Source organism: Cucurbita maxima, unplaced genomic scaffold, assembly GCF_002738345.1.
Source record: "Cucurbita maxima cultivar Rimu unplaced genomic scaffold, Cmax_1.0 Cma_Scf00567, whole genome shotgun sequence".
Lineage (NCBI taxonomy): Eukaryota > Viridiplantae > Streptophyta > Magnoliopsida > Cucurbitales > Cucurbitaceae > Cucurbita > Cucurbita maxima.
In genome coordinates, this window is record NW_019272583.1 from 4,466 (window position 1) to 17,914 (window position 13,449).

The 13,449-nt window shown below is 35.7% G+C and overlaps 3 protein-coding genes across 3 annotated transcripts; 1 reads left to right on the top strand and 2 right to left on the bottom strand.

The window, feature by feature from the left end:
• Positions 1-894: 894 nt before the first annotated feature.
• On the top strand, positions 895-3,072 carry LOC111474714 (AAA-ATPase At2g46620-like). The gene has a single exon (XM_023119625.1). It carries the CDS (start codon positions 1,389-1,391, stop codon positions 2,832-2,834), a length of 1,446 nt encoding a protein of 481 aa, XP_022975393.1. The 5' UTR covers positions 895-1,388; the 3' UTR covers positions 2,835-3,072.
• Positions 3,073-6,331: 3,259 nt separating this feature from the next.
• Positions 6,332-9,978, bottom strand: LOC111474713 (serine/arginine-rich splicing factor RS31-like). The gene is made up of 8 exons (XM_023119624.1): positions 9,897-9,978; positions 9,442-9,567; positions 7,499-7,611; positions 7,231-7,280; positions 7,076-7,163; positions 6,917-7,008; positions 6,476-6,745; positions 6,332-6,363 (listed from the first exon to the last, which is right to left on the bottom strand). The coding sequence occupies exons 2-8, from the start codon at positions 9,545-9,547 to the stop codon at positions 6,333-6,335; spliced, it is 750 nt and encodes a 249-aa protein (XP_022975392.1). The 5' UTR covers positions 9,548-9,567; positions 9,897-9,978; the 3' UTR covers position 6,332.
• Positions 9,979-11,983: 2,005 nt separating this feature from the next.
• On the bottom strand, positions 11,984-13,438 carry LOC111474715 (ATP synthase delta chain, chloroplastic-like). The gene is made up of 3 exons (XM_023119626.1): positions 13,221-13,438; positions 12,622-13,138; positions 11,984-12,305 (listed from the first exon to the last, which is right to left on the bottom strand). Exons 1-2 carry the CDS (start codon positions 13,406-13,408, stop codon positions 12,652-12,654), a joined length of 675 nt encoding a protein of 224 aa, XP_022975394.1. The 5' UTR covers positions 13,409-13,438; the 3' UTR covers positions 11,984-12,305; positions 12,622-12,651.
• Between the last annotated feature and the right edge of the window lie 11 nt (positions 13,439-13,449).

Sequence of the window (13,449 nt, forward strand, 5' to 3'; positions counted from 1 at the left end):
TTAAATTGAGATTAAGTAGAGTTTAGTATATTTTAAAGGATTATTGTTTACGTCATCAAATTATTTTTTAAATTGAGATTAAGTAGAGTTTAGTATATTTTAAAGGATTATTGTTTACGTCATCAAATTATTTATTACTCTAAAATTTTCAGTGCTATAATAATATAATAATACAATTTTATATTTCTTGATGGGCAGAAGGGTTGAATTGTACACCAAAACACCAACCCTTTAATTTCTTGAACTTAAAAACAAAGATTCGTGATGGAACAGAATTTCTTTGAAATCTACCAACCCTTTAATTTCTTGAACTTAAAAACAAAGATTCGTGATGGAACAGAATTTCTTTGAAATCTAAACTCCAAATATCAAAACATCATATGAACCTACCCATTTACATACAATTCATACATAATAATCACACACCGCTCAAAGTTGTATCTCATAAGCATATCATATTCCTTATTTATAAAATATCAGAGGTCTATTGAACACAAAAATTGACACAAAAGTTCATAAACTAAACGAATAATTTACATCAAAGGGTCAAACTATTGAACACAAAAATTGACACAAAAGTTCATAAACTAAACGAATAATTTACATCAAAGGGTCAAACTACGACAAGATGAACATGAGAACTTGGGAACTCTAAACCGAATTGGATGAATTTAGGCGTAAAATAGAATCCAAAGGGGAACATGAGAACTTGGGAACTCTAAACCGAATTGGATGAATTTAGGCGTAAAATAGAATCCAAAGGGGAATAGATTATGGGATATTGAAAGCATAAATAGGGGAATAAAAGATGAGTGATAGAGATGAATTTGGTGTGTGGCGGAATGGAATTATGGATTTGAAAATTGGAGAAGGCGAAATAGCCAAAGCATGAATTTGGTGTGTGGCGGAATGGAATTATGGATTTGAAAATTGGAGAAGGCGAAATAGCCAAAGCAGCAAACAAAAGGGCAATTTGATGAATGAGAATTGGCTGGAAAGTAGCTGCCAAGCCAACTACATGCACAACACAAACACAGACACACATATACAGAGCAAGAAGAACAAAACAAACACACTTTTGAGAATCCACACACTTTCATGCCTGCTCGCTCTTCATTTCATATTTATTCACTATCTGTTCTTCTACTTGTTGACCCTTTAATCTCTATAACTCTCTCTAAGAGGAGCTGGAGATGGAGCTGGGTTTTGGCTTTGGCCTCCATTAAACCTGGCCTTTCAAACTTTCTTGGCGTTTTCTATTAATTGTTCTTCTGATTTGTTTCTTTCTAGGGAAAGGATGGGCACCCATTAACGTTTTTCTCCTCCTCTGCCTTTAAATCTTCTTGGGATTCTTGTTGTTTTCTTGTGTGGGTTGGGGTTCAGCTGCCATGAAGTTGTTTTTCAGGTTGTGTTTTGTAATCTTCGTTGGAATTTGTTTCTGTTGGTTGTTGAGGGTTCTGTTGTTCAGAACGGGGTTGATTTTCCTCCTCAAGAAATGGTGCAGAATTCTACAAGATTGTTTCCATGTTTATCAGTCTTTCAGAATACCAGAATTCAATGAAACTTCTCAACACAATCATCTTTACAGGAAAGTCTCTGCTTATCTTAGTTCTTTGAATGCTCTCGAGGATTCCGACTTCACCAATCTCATCACCGGAAAGAAGCCTAATGACATACTTCTCCGCCTGGATTCCAATCAGACGGTGGAGGACAATTTTTTGGGGGCCAAAGTGTTTTGGACGAATCAAGAAATTGGTAGCAGAAATTTTGTGTTGAGGATTAGAAAGGCGGATAAGCGCCGAATTCTCCGCCCTTATCTTCAGCACATTCATACCCTAACTGCCGATGAGATTGAGCAGAAGAAAGGGGATTTGAAGCTGTTTATGAATTCGAAACCTAATAATCAGTCAGATACAAGATGGACATCGATTCAATTCAAACATCCATCTACTTTCGATTCAATTGCTATGGAAACAGATCTCAAAGACAAGGTCAAATCCGATCTCGAATCGTTTCTCAAATCCAAACAATATTACCACAGATTAGGCAGAGTTTGGAAACGAAGTTACCTTCTATACGGCCCTTCCGGGACTGGAAAATCCAGCTTCGTTGCCGCCATGGCCAATTTCCTCTCCTACGATGTTTACAATATCGACCTCTTCAAAGTCTCCGATGACTCTGATTTCAAGTTTCTTCTGCTACAGACAACAAGCAAGTCAATAATCGTTGTCGAGGATCTCGATCGGTTTCTGATGGAGAAATCTTCGGCGTCGAGCGTAACGGCGCTCATGAACTTCATGGACGGAATATTGACATCGTGTTGCGCGGAAGAGAGAGTGATGATTTTCACCGTCAACAGCAAGGAACAGGTCGAACCGACTATTCTCCGACCGGGCCGAATCGACGTTCACATCCATTTTCCACTCTGCGATTTCTCCGCTTTCAAGAATCTCGCAATCAACTATCTAGGCCTCAAGGATCACAAATTGTTTCCTCAAGTCGAAGAAATTTTCCATAACGGCGCGACTTTGAGCCCGGCCGAGATCGGCGAACTGATGATCACAAACCGAAACTCGCCGAGCCGAGCAATTAAATCGGTCATCTCAGCATTACAAACCAACGGCGAGCGGCGGAGAGTCGGCCACATCGGACAACTGCTAAGCGACAGCGGGTCGAGGCAGTCCGCCGCGGAATCCGTCGAATCGAGCGGCGTATTCAAAACCGAAAACAATCAGACCGGAAAAGAGTTCAGAAAATTGTACGGGCTTCTGAGGATGAAAAGCAACAAAATTTCTCAGTCGTTGGATTCATCTCCATGGTACAAAGAGAGATGATTTTAAACACGTGGCGGAATCGTAATGGAGGAGTTAATATACAGCCATGGAGTCGCATGCACTGGATCTGCAGGGCTTCATGCTAAGTTCTGTAGATAGGTTAGGAAGATTATTGTTACGATGAAAAAAATCTCTATTTAAAAATAAAAAATAAAAAAAATTAATTAATTTGGTCACAGATCTTGTGGGAATTGTAAATTGGCTCTATTTATTTTCCTCATTAATACAAACAACAATACCAAATATTTTCCATATATATTTTCTTTTTCTATTTTCCACCCTTTTATTAAAAATTAGGTTAAAATATAACTACGAGATTTTCTCGACATTCAAATGAATCACTTTCTGTCTCACCGTATTTAGGTCAAACCTAATAATGAAAATATTTTTAAAAATTCAGATATATATTTAATACGTAGAATTATATTTTGATTATATATATATATATTTTTTTTTTTGGCTCATACTTCCACCTCTAAAAAAAAAAATAGAAATTATCAAAATTTATTATAAGTTATAGAATTTGTTTTATAGTATTGACTATTATTTTCAAATGTAACAACTTCCCTAAATTGGGTTTATTATTATTTATTTTGTTTTTTTTTTTTAAAAAAAAAAGGGACTATTTTGATTTCTAATTGCATAATTGTATATGGTAATACCTCAATTCTAAGAATAAATTGGGGGTTTTGAGAATACAAGGATCTACAAGTGAACGAAAGTGACAGCAGAAAGTTACAAACTCATGGTAAATAGTTCTTCCGTTCTATCAAACTACAACGACAAACTTTAGGGACTAAATTTGCAATTTAACATTAAAAGTATCTAAGTAAGTTCAAAATTACCCGTTAAATAGTTTGAATGTTGGATATCTGAGTTTAATATTCTGAATGATATCTAGGGATGGTGTCCTCTGGGTTTAATCTTAGCCTCACTCCGCACGGCTGGGACACACTGGCGGGGCCGCCTGGCTTGTCTGTATTGCCAAAAACTTGTGATTTCTCCGCACGGCTGGGACACACTGGCGGGGCCGCCTGGCTTGTCTGTATTGCCAAAAACTTGTGATTTTGTGAAGCTTGTGGGCTTGTGTTTGTGGTTGTTATTACCCACTCTATGCCCCAATTGCTTAGGATATCAACTTTTTGTTCCTTTTTTAAACCATCATTTTTCTTCTCTCGTGGGTTGAAATTAAATCATTAGACGAGATTTTTGTTCCTTTTTTAAACCATCATTTTTCTTCTCTCGTGGGTTGAAATTAAATCATTAGACGAGATGTGTATGATGGTCGACGATCTTGGTGATCAGTGATACCATAGAGACGAAGGGAAATGGTGAGAGATTTGAACAGTGAGATTATGATCAAGATTGTTAGTTATCACATTCTTACATGGTTTCTTAACAATCGAGTTTGTTATACTAATCAACAAGATTGTAGTGATGAAGATAGTGGTAAAAAACTCAAACACTGAAACTATGATCGAGATTGTCATAAAAGTGACGATGATATGTCAAAGACAATGAAGTTGGACTACGACCTTGTTTGGAACTTATTAAGAAAAAACTTCACGAACGAATTTATTCTTTGAGATGAAATTTTATTTTTTTTGAAATTTGGTATTAGTAAACATAAGAATATGTATTAAATGAGTAAATTGGAAAGAATGTTAATTATAATTTGTTTTGTATTTTGAAATACCTAACCATCCCTATATTAAGGGATTTTGTAGATAATGGGTTTATTTTAATTTGAAATCTAGATTGATTAAATATAATTATAGAATAGTTTTAGTATTTCCAATTCAAATTTTGTCAAAGGGTATTTCATTTTAAAATTCGAAAAAAAATAGTTTTGCATTTAAATATCTTTTTATGTATAAATAACTTTAATTTTAGCTTGCTATAAAATAATAAAATAATTAAATAATTAAACATTTTTTCTATTATAAAATTTATCATGTATCATGCCTAAAAAAATATAGGTAATTAAAATTAAAAAATAATCCCACTTAAATAAATAAATAAATAAATCAAAGTTACCGAAACCTACCAACATTAAGAAAGAGTGTACGTAGGTTAAATTGGATCAGATTAAGAATATCATACACCTAATTTTGCTCAACAAAAAAAGACGATTATTTAAATATTTAATTTAATAAAAGTTTGAAGAGTATGGATTTTCCAAGTTTGAATGAAATGATTGACTTGTTGTGGAAAATGAAAGCATCCAATGAGATATAATGTTATTTTATTAGAGATTATTAATATTTAGTCAAAGTTAGGGGGCTGATTTTAATTATTATTTGCATCAATTTGTATTAGTGGACCCTAATAGGATACTTATTCCCCGAGTTTGGATCAATTTAATTCTAATAAATATGTATTTTGAATTTTCATTATATTTTAGGAAACAATTTTTATTTTTATTAAAATTGTAAACACTAAAATTGGATATTTTAAATGAAACTCATAATATATGAATTATAATGGTATTTAACCTCCTAAATTTAATAACTTCAATTCACAGGTTTTATTTATAAACTTTCTAGTGACTAAAATTAAAATGTAAGAAAGAATTAATACGTCACAAACATATTTAAAAGCTTTAAAAATTAATTTGACACTAAACTTTAAGCATAAGAAGGATGTTAATTTTAAAAAATATTGAACGAATTAGAACCTATTAGACAATAAATTAAATTATTAGACAATACAGATCGGAGAATGAACGTTATTGTGAGATCTACATCAATTAAAGAAAGAAGAGTGCTAATGAGAATGCTGAAACCTACGATCGCGTTATTGTGAGATCTACATCAATGGGAGAAAGACAGACAGATAGTAACAAATAATTTTATCAATTGGGTCCTGGACTCTAATAAGCCTTAGAAGACGGCCTCTCATGGCAATTTGAACAATTTTATCAAATGGGTCCTGCATTTTGGCCTACTTTTGTTCTTAAAACTTAATCATCACCAAGTTGCCATGCAGGGAAGCCTTCCAAATTAAAAGTTCATAAGAAAGAAAGAGAGATTCAAAACTGACCTTACTTAGAGGCAGAGAGAAATGATGAAAAATAAAGGGCCTCAGTGATGGAATTCAACGAAGTTCATGCAATGCCACAAATCTTTTAGACAAAACGTACTAGATAGAAGTAAACCAGGAATTAACCCTAACTGAAAGGACGCCGGCTCGTAGCCACTGACAAATCGTTAAGACAGGACAGCCTTAGCAAAACGTTGTACACCAAAGCAACTACTAATTCAAAAACAGAGAAACGTGTTTCATCATCATCCCCAAACTACCAACAATTGTTCAAGTAGTCAATATAGGGGTTGGTTTTATAGTACAGGAACTTGTCACTAATATCTAAACACTCCACACCATTACCTACACCTAAGAATGTAACTGAAAATCCAAATTAGCTTTTTTCTTCAGGTTCTTGACCTCCGAATGGGTGAACGACTGTCAACATAGTTATGAAAAACGGGGATTTTTTCTTCAGGTTCTTGACCTCCGAATGGGTGAACGACTGTCAACATAGTTATGAAAAACGGGGAGTTAGCTTGAATTTATAAGCTAAAAGAGATATGTGACAACTCAAATGGAAGCTGAGCCAACTATCAAAAAGATGAAAAAATTACCTGCGGTATCTACCATATTCAGGGCTTCGATTCCGAGCATAATCAGGACTCTTGCGTCGCTCACGAGGGCCATTATACCTGTCATAAGCAGGGCTGCGAGGCCCATAGTCAGGACTTGGTCGACGGCGCAATGGACTAGGTGACCTCCGGTAAGGACTATCCCCAGGCGGCCCATATGCTGTTCTCCGGGGGCTATCATCATAAGGGTCACCCCTCTCACCATCATCCCTCAAAGCATACTCAACTGACACAACCCTGTCTAATATTTTGCTGCAAAATTATAAAGCCAATACAGTATTTTAGAGAGTAAAAGAAATTAAATATGGCTAATATTTTGCTGCAAAATTATAAAGCCAATACAGTATTTTAGAGAGTAAAAGAAATTAAATATGGCGATTGAAAGGAGCAACAACCTTGTGGGAAACCCAAAACTCTGCTAACCTCATGTGTGTACACTCAAGGGCTTTGGTTGCCTCCTCCTGCGTCTCAAATTGTACAAATGAAAAGTTCCTTCTTATGCGAACATTGAGGACCTTCCCATACCTCCTGCGTCTCAAATTGTACAAATGAAAAGTTCCTTCTTATGCGAACATTGAGGACCTTCCCATAAGGTTCAAAATGTCTTTCAATATCACGAACTCTAGTATGAATAGGGTCGAAATTGATCACAAACAAGGTTTTGGTTGGCCTCTGATTTGCCATCGACTTGGATCCATCACGATGACGAATTGATCACAAACAAGGTTTTGGTTGGCCTCTGATTTGCCATCGACTTGGATCCATCACGATGACGGCCCCTTTCACCCTAACCCAACCAAACAAAAAGCTAAAGTTAAAATCACCTATTGGTTGGCATATATGAAAAGAAAGAGATATTTTCAAAGCATGAAATAAACCAGCTTTCTAAAATGTATAGACCCAATATATGAAAAGAAAGAGATATTTTCAAAGCATGAAATAAACCAGCTTTCTAAAATGTATAGACCCAAGAAAGGGGGCAACAACGATGGGAGAAAGGCCTACCCTAGCCCATTCCACAGACAATCTGCGTCTATCATGACCAAATGGCATGTTATCAAGGCCACGAATAGCATCATCAGCATCCCTCTCATCTTCAAAGTAAACAAAAGCAAAACCTGCAAAATAGAACAATTAGATATATAAAATATGGCAAGATATTGAAGCATTATCTATTTAGCAGGTATTGTCACTCAGCCTCATGATTTCTTTCCCTGGGATAAACTATAAAAAGTACAACACCTGAAAATATGGGAGGACTGATGCACATTTAGCTGTAGAGACGTTGCATGATGAAATAAGATGGTTGCATACTAAAGGTTTTAATCCAAAATTTCAACCATGCTTCGCCTTTCACACAGCACGAGTTCAGAAATGGAAGGCATGGCAAGACAGATTCATTCAGCCACTATTATCAAATGGAAGGCATGACCAGAATTCAGTGATGTCCTATGATCAGAGGTGATAGGTAGGCAAGGCATGAGATATAGAACATCCATTAAGACGATTCTGGTGAATTGTGACTTAATTGATGAGGCATGAGATAAAGATCAATCCATTAAGACGATTCTGGTGTATTGCAACTTAAGTGAAGAGGTAGATGAATGACGAATGATTGATTGAAGAAAAATCAGGATGATGATATCTTTAGATGAAGCTAAGCAGGCAAGCAGGAAGTTTCCTTCCAAATTAATTTTTATGCACAGATGGTGGTGAGCCCAGATAGGAGCTTGGTTCATTTTCCTTAGTAGAAATTCCTGCGTCAAAAGAAACATCTTATATGGAGGCTTTCCCCATAAAAATAGTAAATTTTTGCCTTCCATCAAGTTTTCATCAGAAAAAATGGACCAGCGGATATTACCATAGCATAATAGCTATGCATCCATGTCACTGAACAGGGTTTTAGAATTTAAAAAAAAACATCAATTTTTTGTCTTCTTGATAAAACCTTGACACAACTTTTTTACCTAGTATTAGCGTCAGTGGAGCACCCTCGCACTGAAATACCAAGTATTAGCACCAGTGGAACATCCTCGCACTAAAATACCATAATTTCATACACCAGAAAACCCAAGATGTCTAAAATCATTAACTGAACGATGACCACGTAGGATTAAGGATGTCGGGGAAGGTGGGTAAGAGACAAGAAAATTCCAAAAGACAAATATAAAATTTTAAACTTAAATATAGAGTAGTTAAGATGATTACAAACAATGAAAGCGAAACTAAAAGCCCATAAGTAACAAGAAAAAGATCAGCAACTAGAAAGTTTAAACAAGGAAATAACATTTGACAATACTTTGTAAAACCCAAAACAATAAAGTCATCCATGAATGCATACATATATGCAGGTCCTTGTGAGCATACCAAGATCGACACACTACAAAAGGAAGGTGGTTCACTGGGAATATTGCAGCATTTCTTGTGAGCATACCAAGATCGACACACTACAAAAGGAAGGTGGTTCACTGGGAATATTGCAGCATTTCATTAAAATATACCCCGTAATCCAAATGCAACATCCAATACGCATATCCTAAATCAAGTTGAACACGGTCTTTTCCATACATCTATTACCTTCGCATGTCAAAACTAGGTAAGGAAATTTACAGTTTCACAATAAACAAAAACAAAAAATTTAAGCACCACAGTTCCCTCATAGCACCTTAGAAATAGAAATATCACAATAAACAAAAACAAAAAATTTAAGCACCACAGTTCCCTCATAGCACCTTAGAAATAGAAATATTCAACTTGATTTAGTGAGTTCTTATGTATGTACGTAGTCTAAATAGAAATATCCCACATGAGCACTAAGTTTGAAGTTGACCACAAAAAGGATCCTTCGAACAATAAAAAAAAAAAAAAACTGGAGAAGTAATGACCAACATTAAAACATCTTCGTTAAAAACGGCACTGCATGGTATTACAAAGAAATTGCAGTATACCAGATTTCATGTCGATCCTATCGACCCTCCCATATTTGGCGAATGCCCGCTCCAGCTCAGATTGCCGGGTGTCATACCCAAAGTTCCCAACAAATATCGGCTTCATCGTTGATATTATCAAAAGCGCTGTAGAAAACAAAGCCAACAAGTCCCTAGATTAACAAAATGACAAGACCATAAAAAGAAACTAGTAAACAACTTCACCAACATAGTGATATCTATTCTTTTCAAAATGACAAGACCATAAAAAGAAACTAGTAAACAACTTCACCAACATAGTGATATCTATTCTTTTCCAGTAAAACTAGAAGAGATCAATGGGATAAGAGAGGATAAAGGAATGCGTTGACGAAGAACTCACTTTCAGAGTTTGACCAGAAACAAGAAGTAAATCGATCAAGTAGCGAATGAAAAATGCTTAGAATAGCATGGATCATATGATTACAGAAACAAACCTGGCAGATTCTTGGACTCGAACACAAGAAAAACCCTAGGAGAGAGGAAGAGAAAGCCTGTATCTTTTGAAGAGCCCTTATGTGATACAATTTTTAGTTCATTTTAAATACCAGAAGAAAGCCCTAGTATTTTCACTGTAGATAATTTCAGACCGTCCGATTATCCGGCTTTTTATTCAAGACTTTCATCAACGGAGATTGAAAATTATGAGTTCATTCAGTGAAGCCGTGTGTGAATATACTATTTTACCCTCTATGGATTGAATCACACCCCATTTTGTTTCTATTATTAGTTTAATTTTTTTTTATTGAAAATAATAAAATAAAATATTAATTTTCATTTCTAAAAAAAAAACTATCTTAATCCTACGATATGAAATTGAAGAATTAAAAACAATGTTAGTTCAAATGATCATAACATCTATTAAAGTTTTAAAATTTCAAGACTTATTTACATAATTAAGTGATACGATATGCATAGTAATTAATTATGATAGTAAAGTATAAAAGTTAGAACTCTTAAAATGCTTCATCGATGGAAGACCAAAGGTCTTCAATTTAATGATATATAAAGTCATGACGGTTATCTTTATAAAATATATCTGAAAAATGTAATAAAACCAAGTATTTGTATATTCTTTTAGGCTTATTTAGTTTAGATTACAGGGTTAAATCATTTAAGTTTGACATGATCGAATTAATTTGTGGAGGGATTCGAATCTCAATCAAATATTCTTGATTTATCAAAATCATTAGCATGTTTCAAGCAAGGAGCTATTGGAAGCAATTGGAAACTTACTCTCCATTGGTTCAAAGAGTTGTCGACCTTTTGCAACCATGCTCCTATGACTGCAGCCCAAGAGAAGCCGCACAAATGTCACATCATCAAGTTTCATTCTTCGAACTTGGTACGTGACCGATTCGATAATACTAGTAGCCATTAAGAACTTGTACAAAAGATGATAACTACTAACCATTAGAATATGCAGTAGTTTAACATGGTATCAAAATTATCACATCAGAACATATTAGCTTCAACAATTAGAATATGCAGTAGTTTAAAGCACATACCATCTTAGCAAACCCATTATACCAATTGCAGGCCACGAAACCACCCATGTCATAGGCATTCTGTCAAACAATTCTAATGTAGCCCCCCATGATGCCGGACCTTGCATAACCAGCAATCATCGAATTCCAAGTGGGTATATCTGGAAGCGGCATTTCATCAAACAGGTGGCGTGCAGACCTCAACATTCCCAATTTCGCACACACGTCAAACAACGCCGCCGGAGCAAATACATCAGAGGCCAATCCTGACTTAAGAAATGGGAATGGAGCAATTGTGCAGCCTATTAAAATAAATAGATGAAGTTCATGTAACATAGAAAACTTAATCGAATTTCATAAAATATGGTTTAAAACATCATTTTTGGATTTTATATTATTAAATTTAAAATCTTAAATTATAGACTTAGTTAAATTATATGTTTAGTTACTAATATTAAAATTTTTACGTTCGTGTTTTTGTATTTCATTTACTTATTTGTTTTTCTAAAACATGTTTCTATATCCCAACTATTTGCAGAAATTAAATGATTTGTCATTGAATATCAAAATAATTTATAAATTTATATTTAAATTTTCATAACACCAAAATAAGTATTTAAATGGCTAAGTTTTCCAACGAGCGTTTGTAGCTTAGTGAATAGAGTATTTGTTTCCTAAGCAAAAAGTTGTAGGTTCGACACCTACTTAGATTGTGAGCGCTTGTAGCTTAGTGATAGAGCATCTGTTTCTTAAGCAGAAAGTTCAAACCCGGCGCAATATTTCATCTTTCCGGTCACACCCCATTTTTACTTTTGTCTTGGTTTTATGGATTATCATATCAATCTTCCCTCCCAATTATTCTCTCATTTAGTTAATGTTTTAAATTTGTTTTGATCTTATTTATTTTTTGAAATAAAATTAAGCGGGTGTATTTGTAGCAATGATCTAGAACTTTATTCTAGGACATTGAATAATTTTACGCAACAATGATTCATTCCACGCTAGTCTAATTAGCTATCATCCTAATGCACCATAAATTTCCACATATAACGCTACATTAATGATTGCAAAAGAAAGTTCCGGAGATTCAAAACAAACACAGAGTGCCAGTTGAAAATATATTTACATAATGTGTTCCACAAAAACTTGTTTTTCTCGATCTACTTCTCGTATCATATGTGAAGTTACAGAGGAAAAGGGCTAAAATAATGTTGGTTGAAAGAGGAGGGGAACTGTTCTGATATTCATTTGTGAGGTAGGGAAATCTTGCTTGGAAGGCCCTTTGGTGGGGGTTGGGGTGGGGGTCGAGATTACCTAAAATTCGAAAACCACGACAATTTCCAGTTCCAGCACAAATTTCTGCAAATTAAAAACAACCCCATTAAATTGCTTCCCACCATTTTTGTTTAGGAGAAGGCAAACATTGAGTGGCTGAAGAATGCGATCAAAAGAGAAGAAGAAGAAGAGAAGAAAATGGGCTGAGTGTAGAAGCTTGAAGAAGAAGAATGCGATCAAAAGAGAAGAAGAAGAAGAGAAGAAAATGGGCTGAGTGTAGAAGCTTGAAGAAGAAGAAATGTAATCAAAATGATAAGTGAATTGAACACATACTCAAAGCTTCTGTAGCCAGATTACCTTCCTCTACACCATCAAAATGATAAGTGAATTGAACACATACTCAAAGCTTCTGTAGCCAGATTACCTTCCTCTACACCATTAATCCGCCATTGATGAAGCTTCTAACCTTCACTTTCATAGCCCCACTAAGCCTCTGCACATTCTTCGCAATCCCAAACAGCTCCTCTTCCTGCATCTTCCTGTTGGAAGACACCAAAACCACTTCAGTTCCACAAAGCTCATCATAAATCCTCTCGAATTCGCTCAACACCTCATTCAGAATCCCCAATCTCTTTTTCTCAATCAACATCTTCGTCAACTTTACCACCTGTTTCTCAAACCCTCCCTTCGCCGCAATTTCCCTCACCAATCGCCCTTTCTCCTCCTCCCCTACAAACGGATCGTTCAAAAACCCCCCGATTCGCTTCGTTCTCAGAACCTTCGAGAATCTCCCAACGTCCTTCGCCACCGAGTGAATCGATCCGGTAGTTTGCGATGCATCGACGAGTGCCGCGGCGTATCCAGCAGCAGGACGACGGTGAAGTAACGGCGAAGAGGAGCGGCGCGGGGAGGAAGAGGAGAAGGAAGAAGAAAACGGAACGACGGTGAAGTAACGGCGAAGAGGAGCGGCGCGGGGAGGAAGAGGAGAAGGAAGAAGAAAACGGAAACGGATTTAGGGTTTTGTGAGTAGAGAGAAAATTAGGGGGTTTGGAGATTGAGTTGGATCTGCGAGAAGGAGAGCGATGAGGAAGATGAGCAGAGTGATTCTTGAGGTGAAGAAGGTCGCGAGATGAAGCTAAAGTGGATGGAACTCTGAGAGTTGAAACAGAGCTTGTTAGAGTATCCATGGAAGACGAACAGAGAGAGAGAGGGAAGTAGCGTTAATCGG

Excerpts from the sequence above, each read along its gene's own strand:
- LOC111474713 (XM_023119624.1), bottom strand. The coding sequence starts at position 9,547 with ATGAAGCCGATATTTGTTGGGAACTTTGGGTATGACACCCGGCAATCT. Across the intron at positions 7,612-9,441 it reads TAGGATCGACATGAAATCTG|GTTTTGCTTTTGTTTACTTT; the intron begins GTATACTGCAAT and ends TCTATTTTGCAG. Across the intron at positions 7,281-7,498 it reads TGTCTGTGGAATGGGCTAGG|GGTGAAAGGGGCCGTCATCG; the intron begins GTAGGCCTTTCT and ends TGGTTGGGTTAG.
- LOC111474715 (XM_023119626.1), bottom strand. The coding sequence starts at position 13,408 with ATGGATACTCTAACAAGCTCTGTTTCAACTCTCAGAGTTCCATCCACT. Across the intron at positions 13,139-13,220 it reads ACCCTAAATCCGTTTCCGTT|CTCTTCCTCCCCGCGCCGCT; the intron begins TTCTTCTTCCTT and ends TTCTTCCTTCTC.
- LOC111474714 (XM_023119625.1), top strand. The coding sequence starts at position 1,389 with ATGAAGTTGTTTTTCAGGTTGTGTTTTGTAATCTTCGTTGGAATTTGT.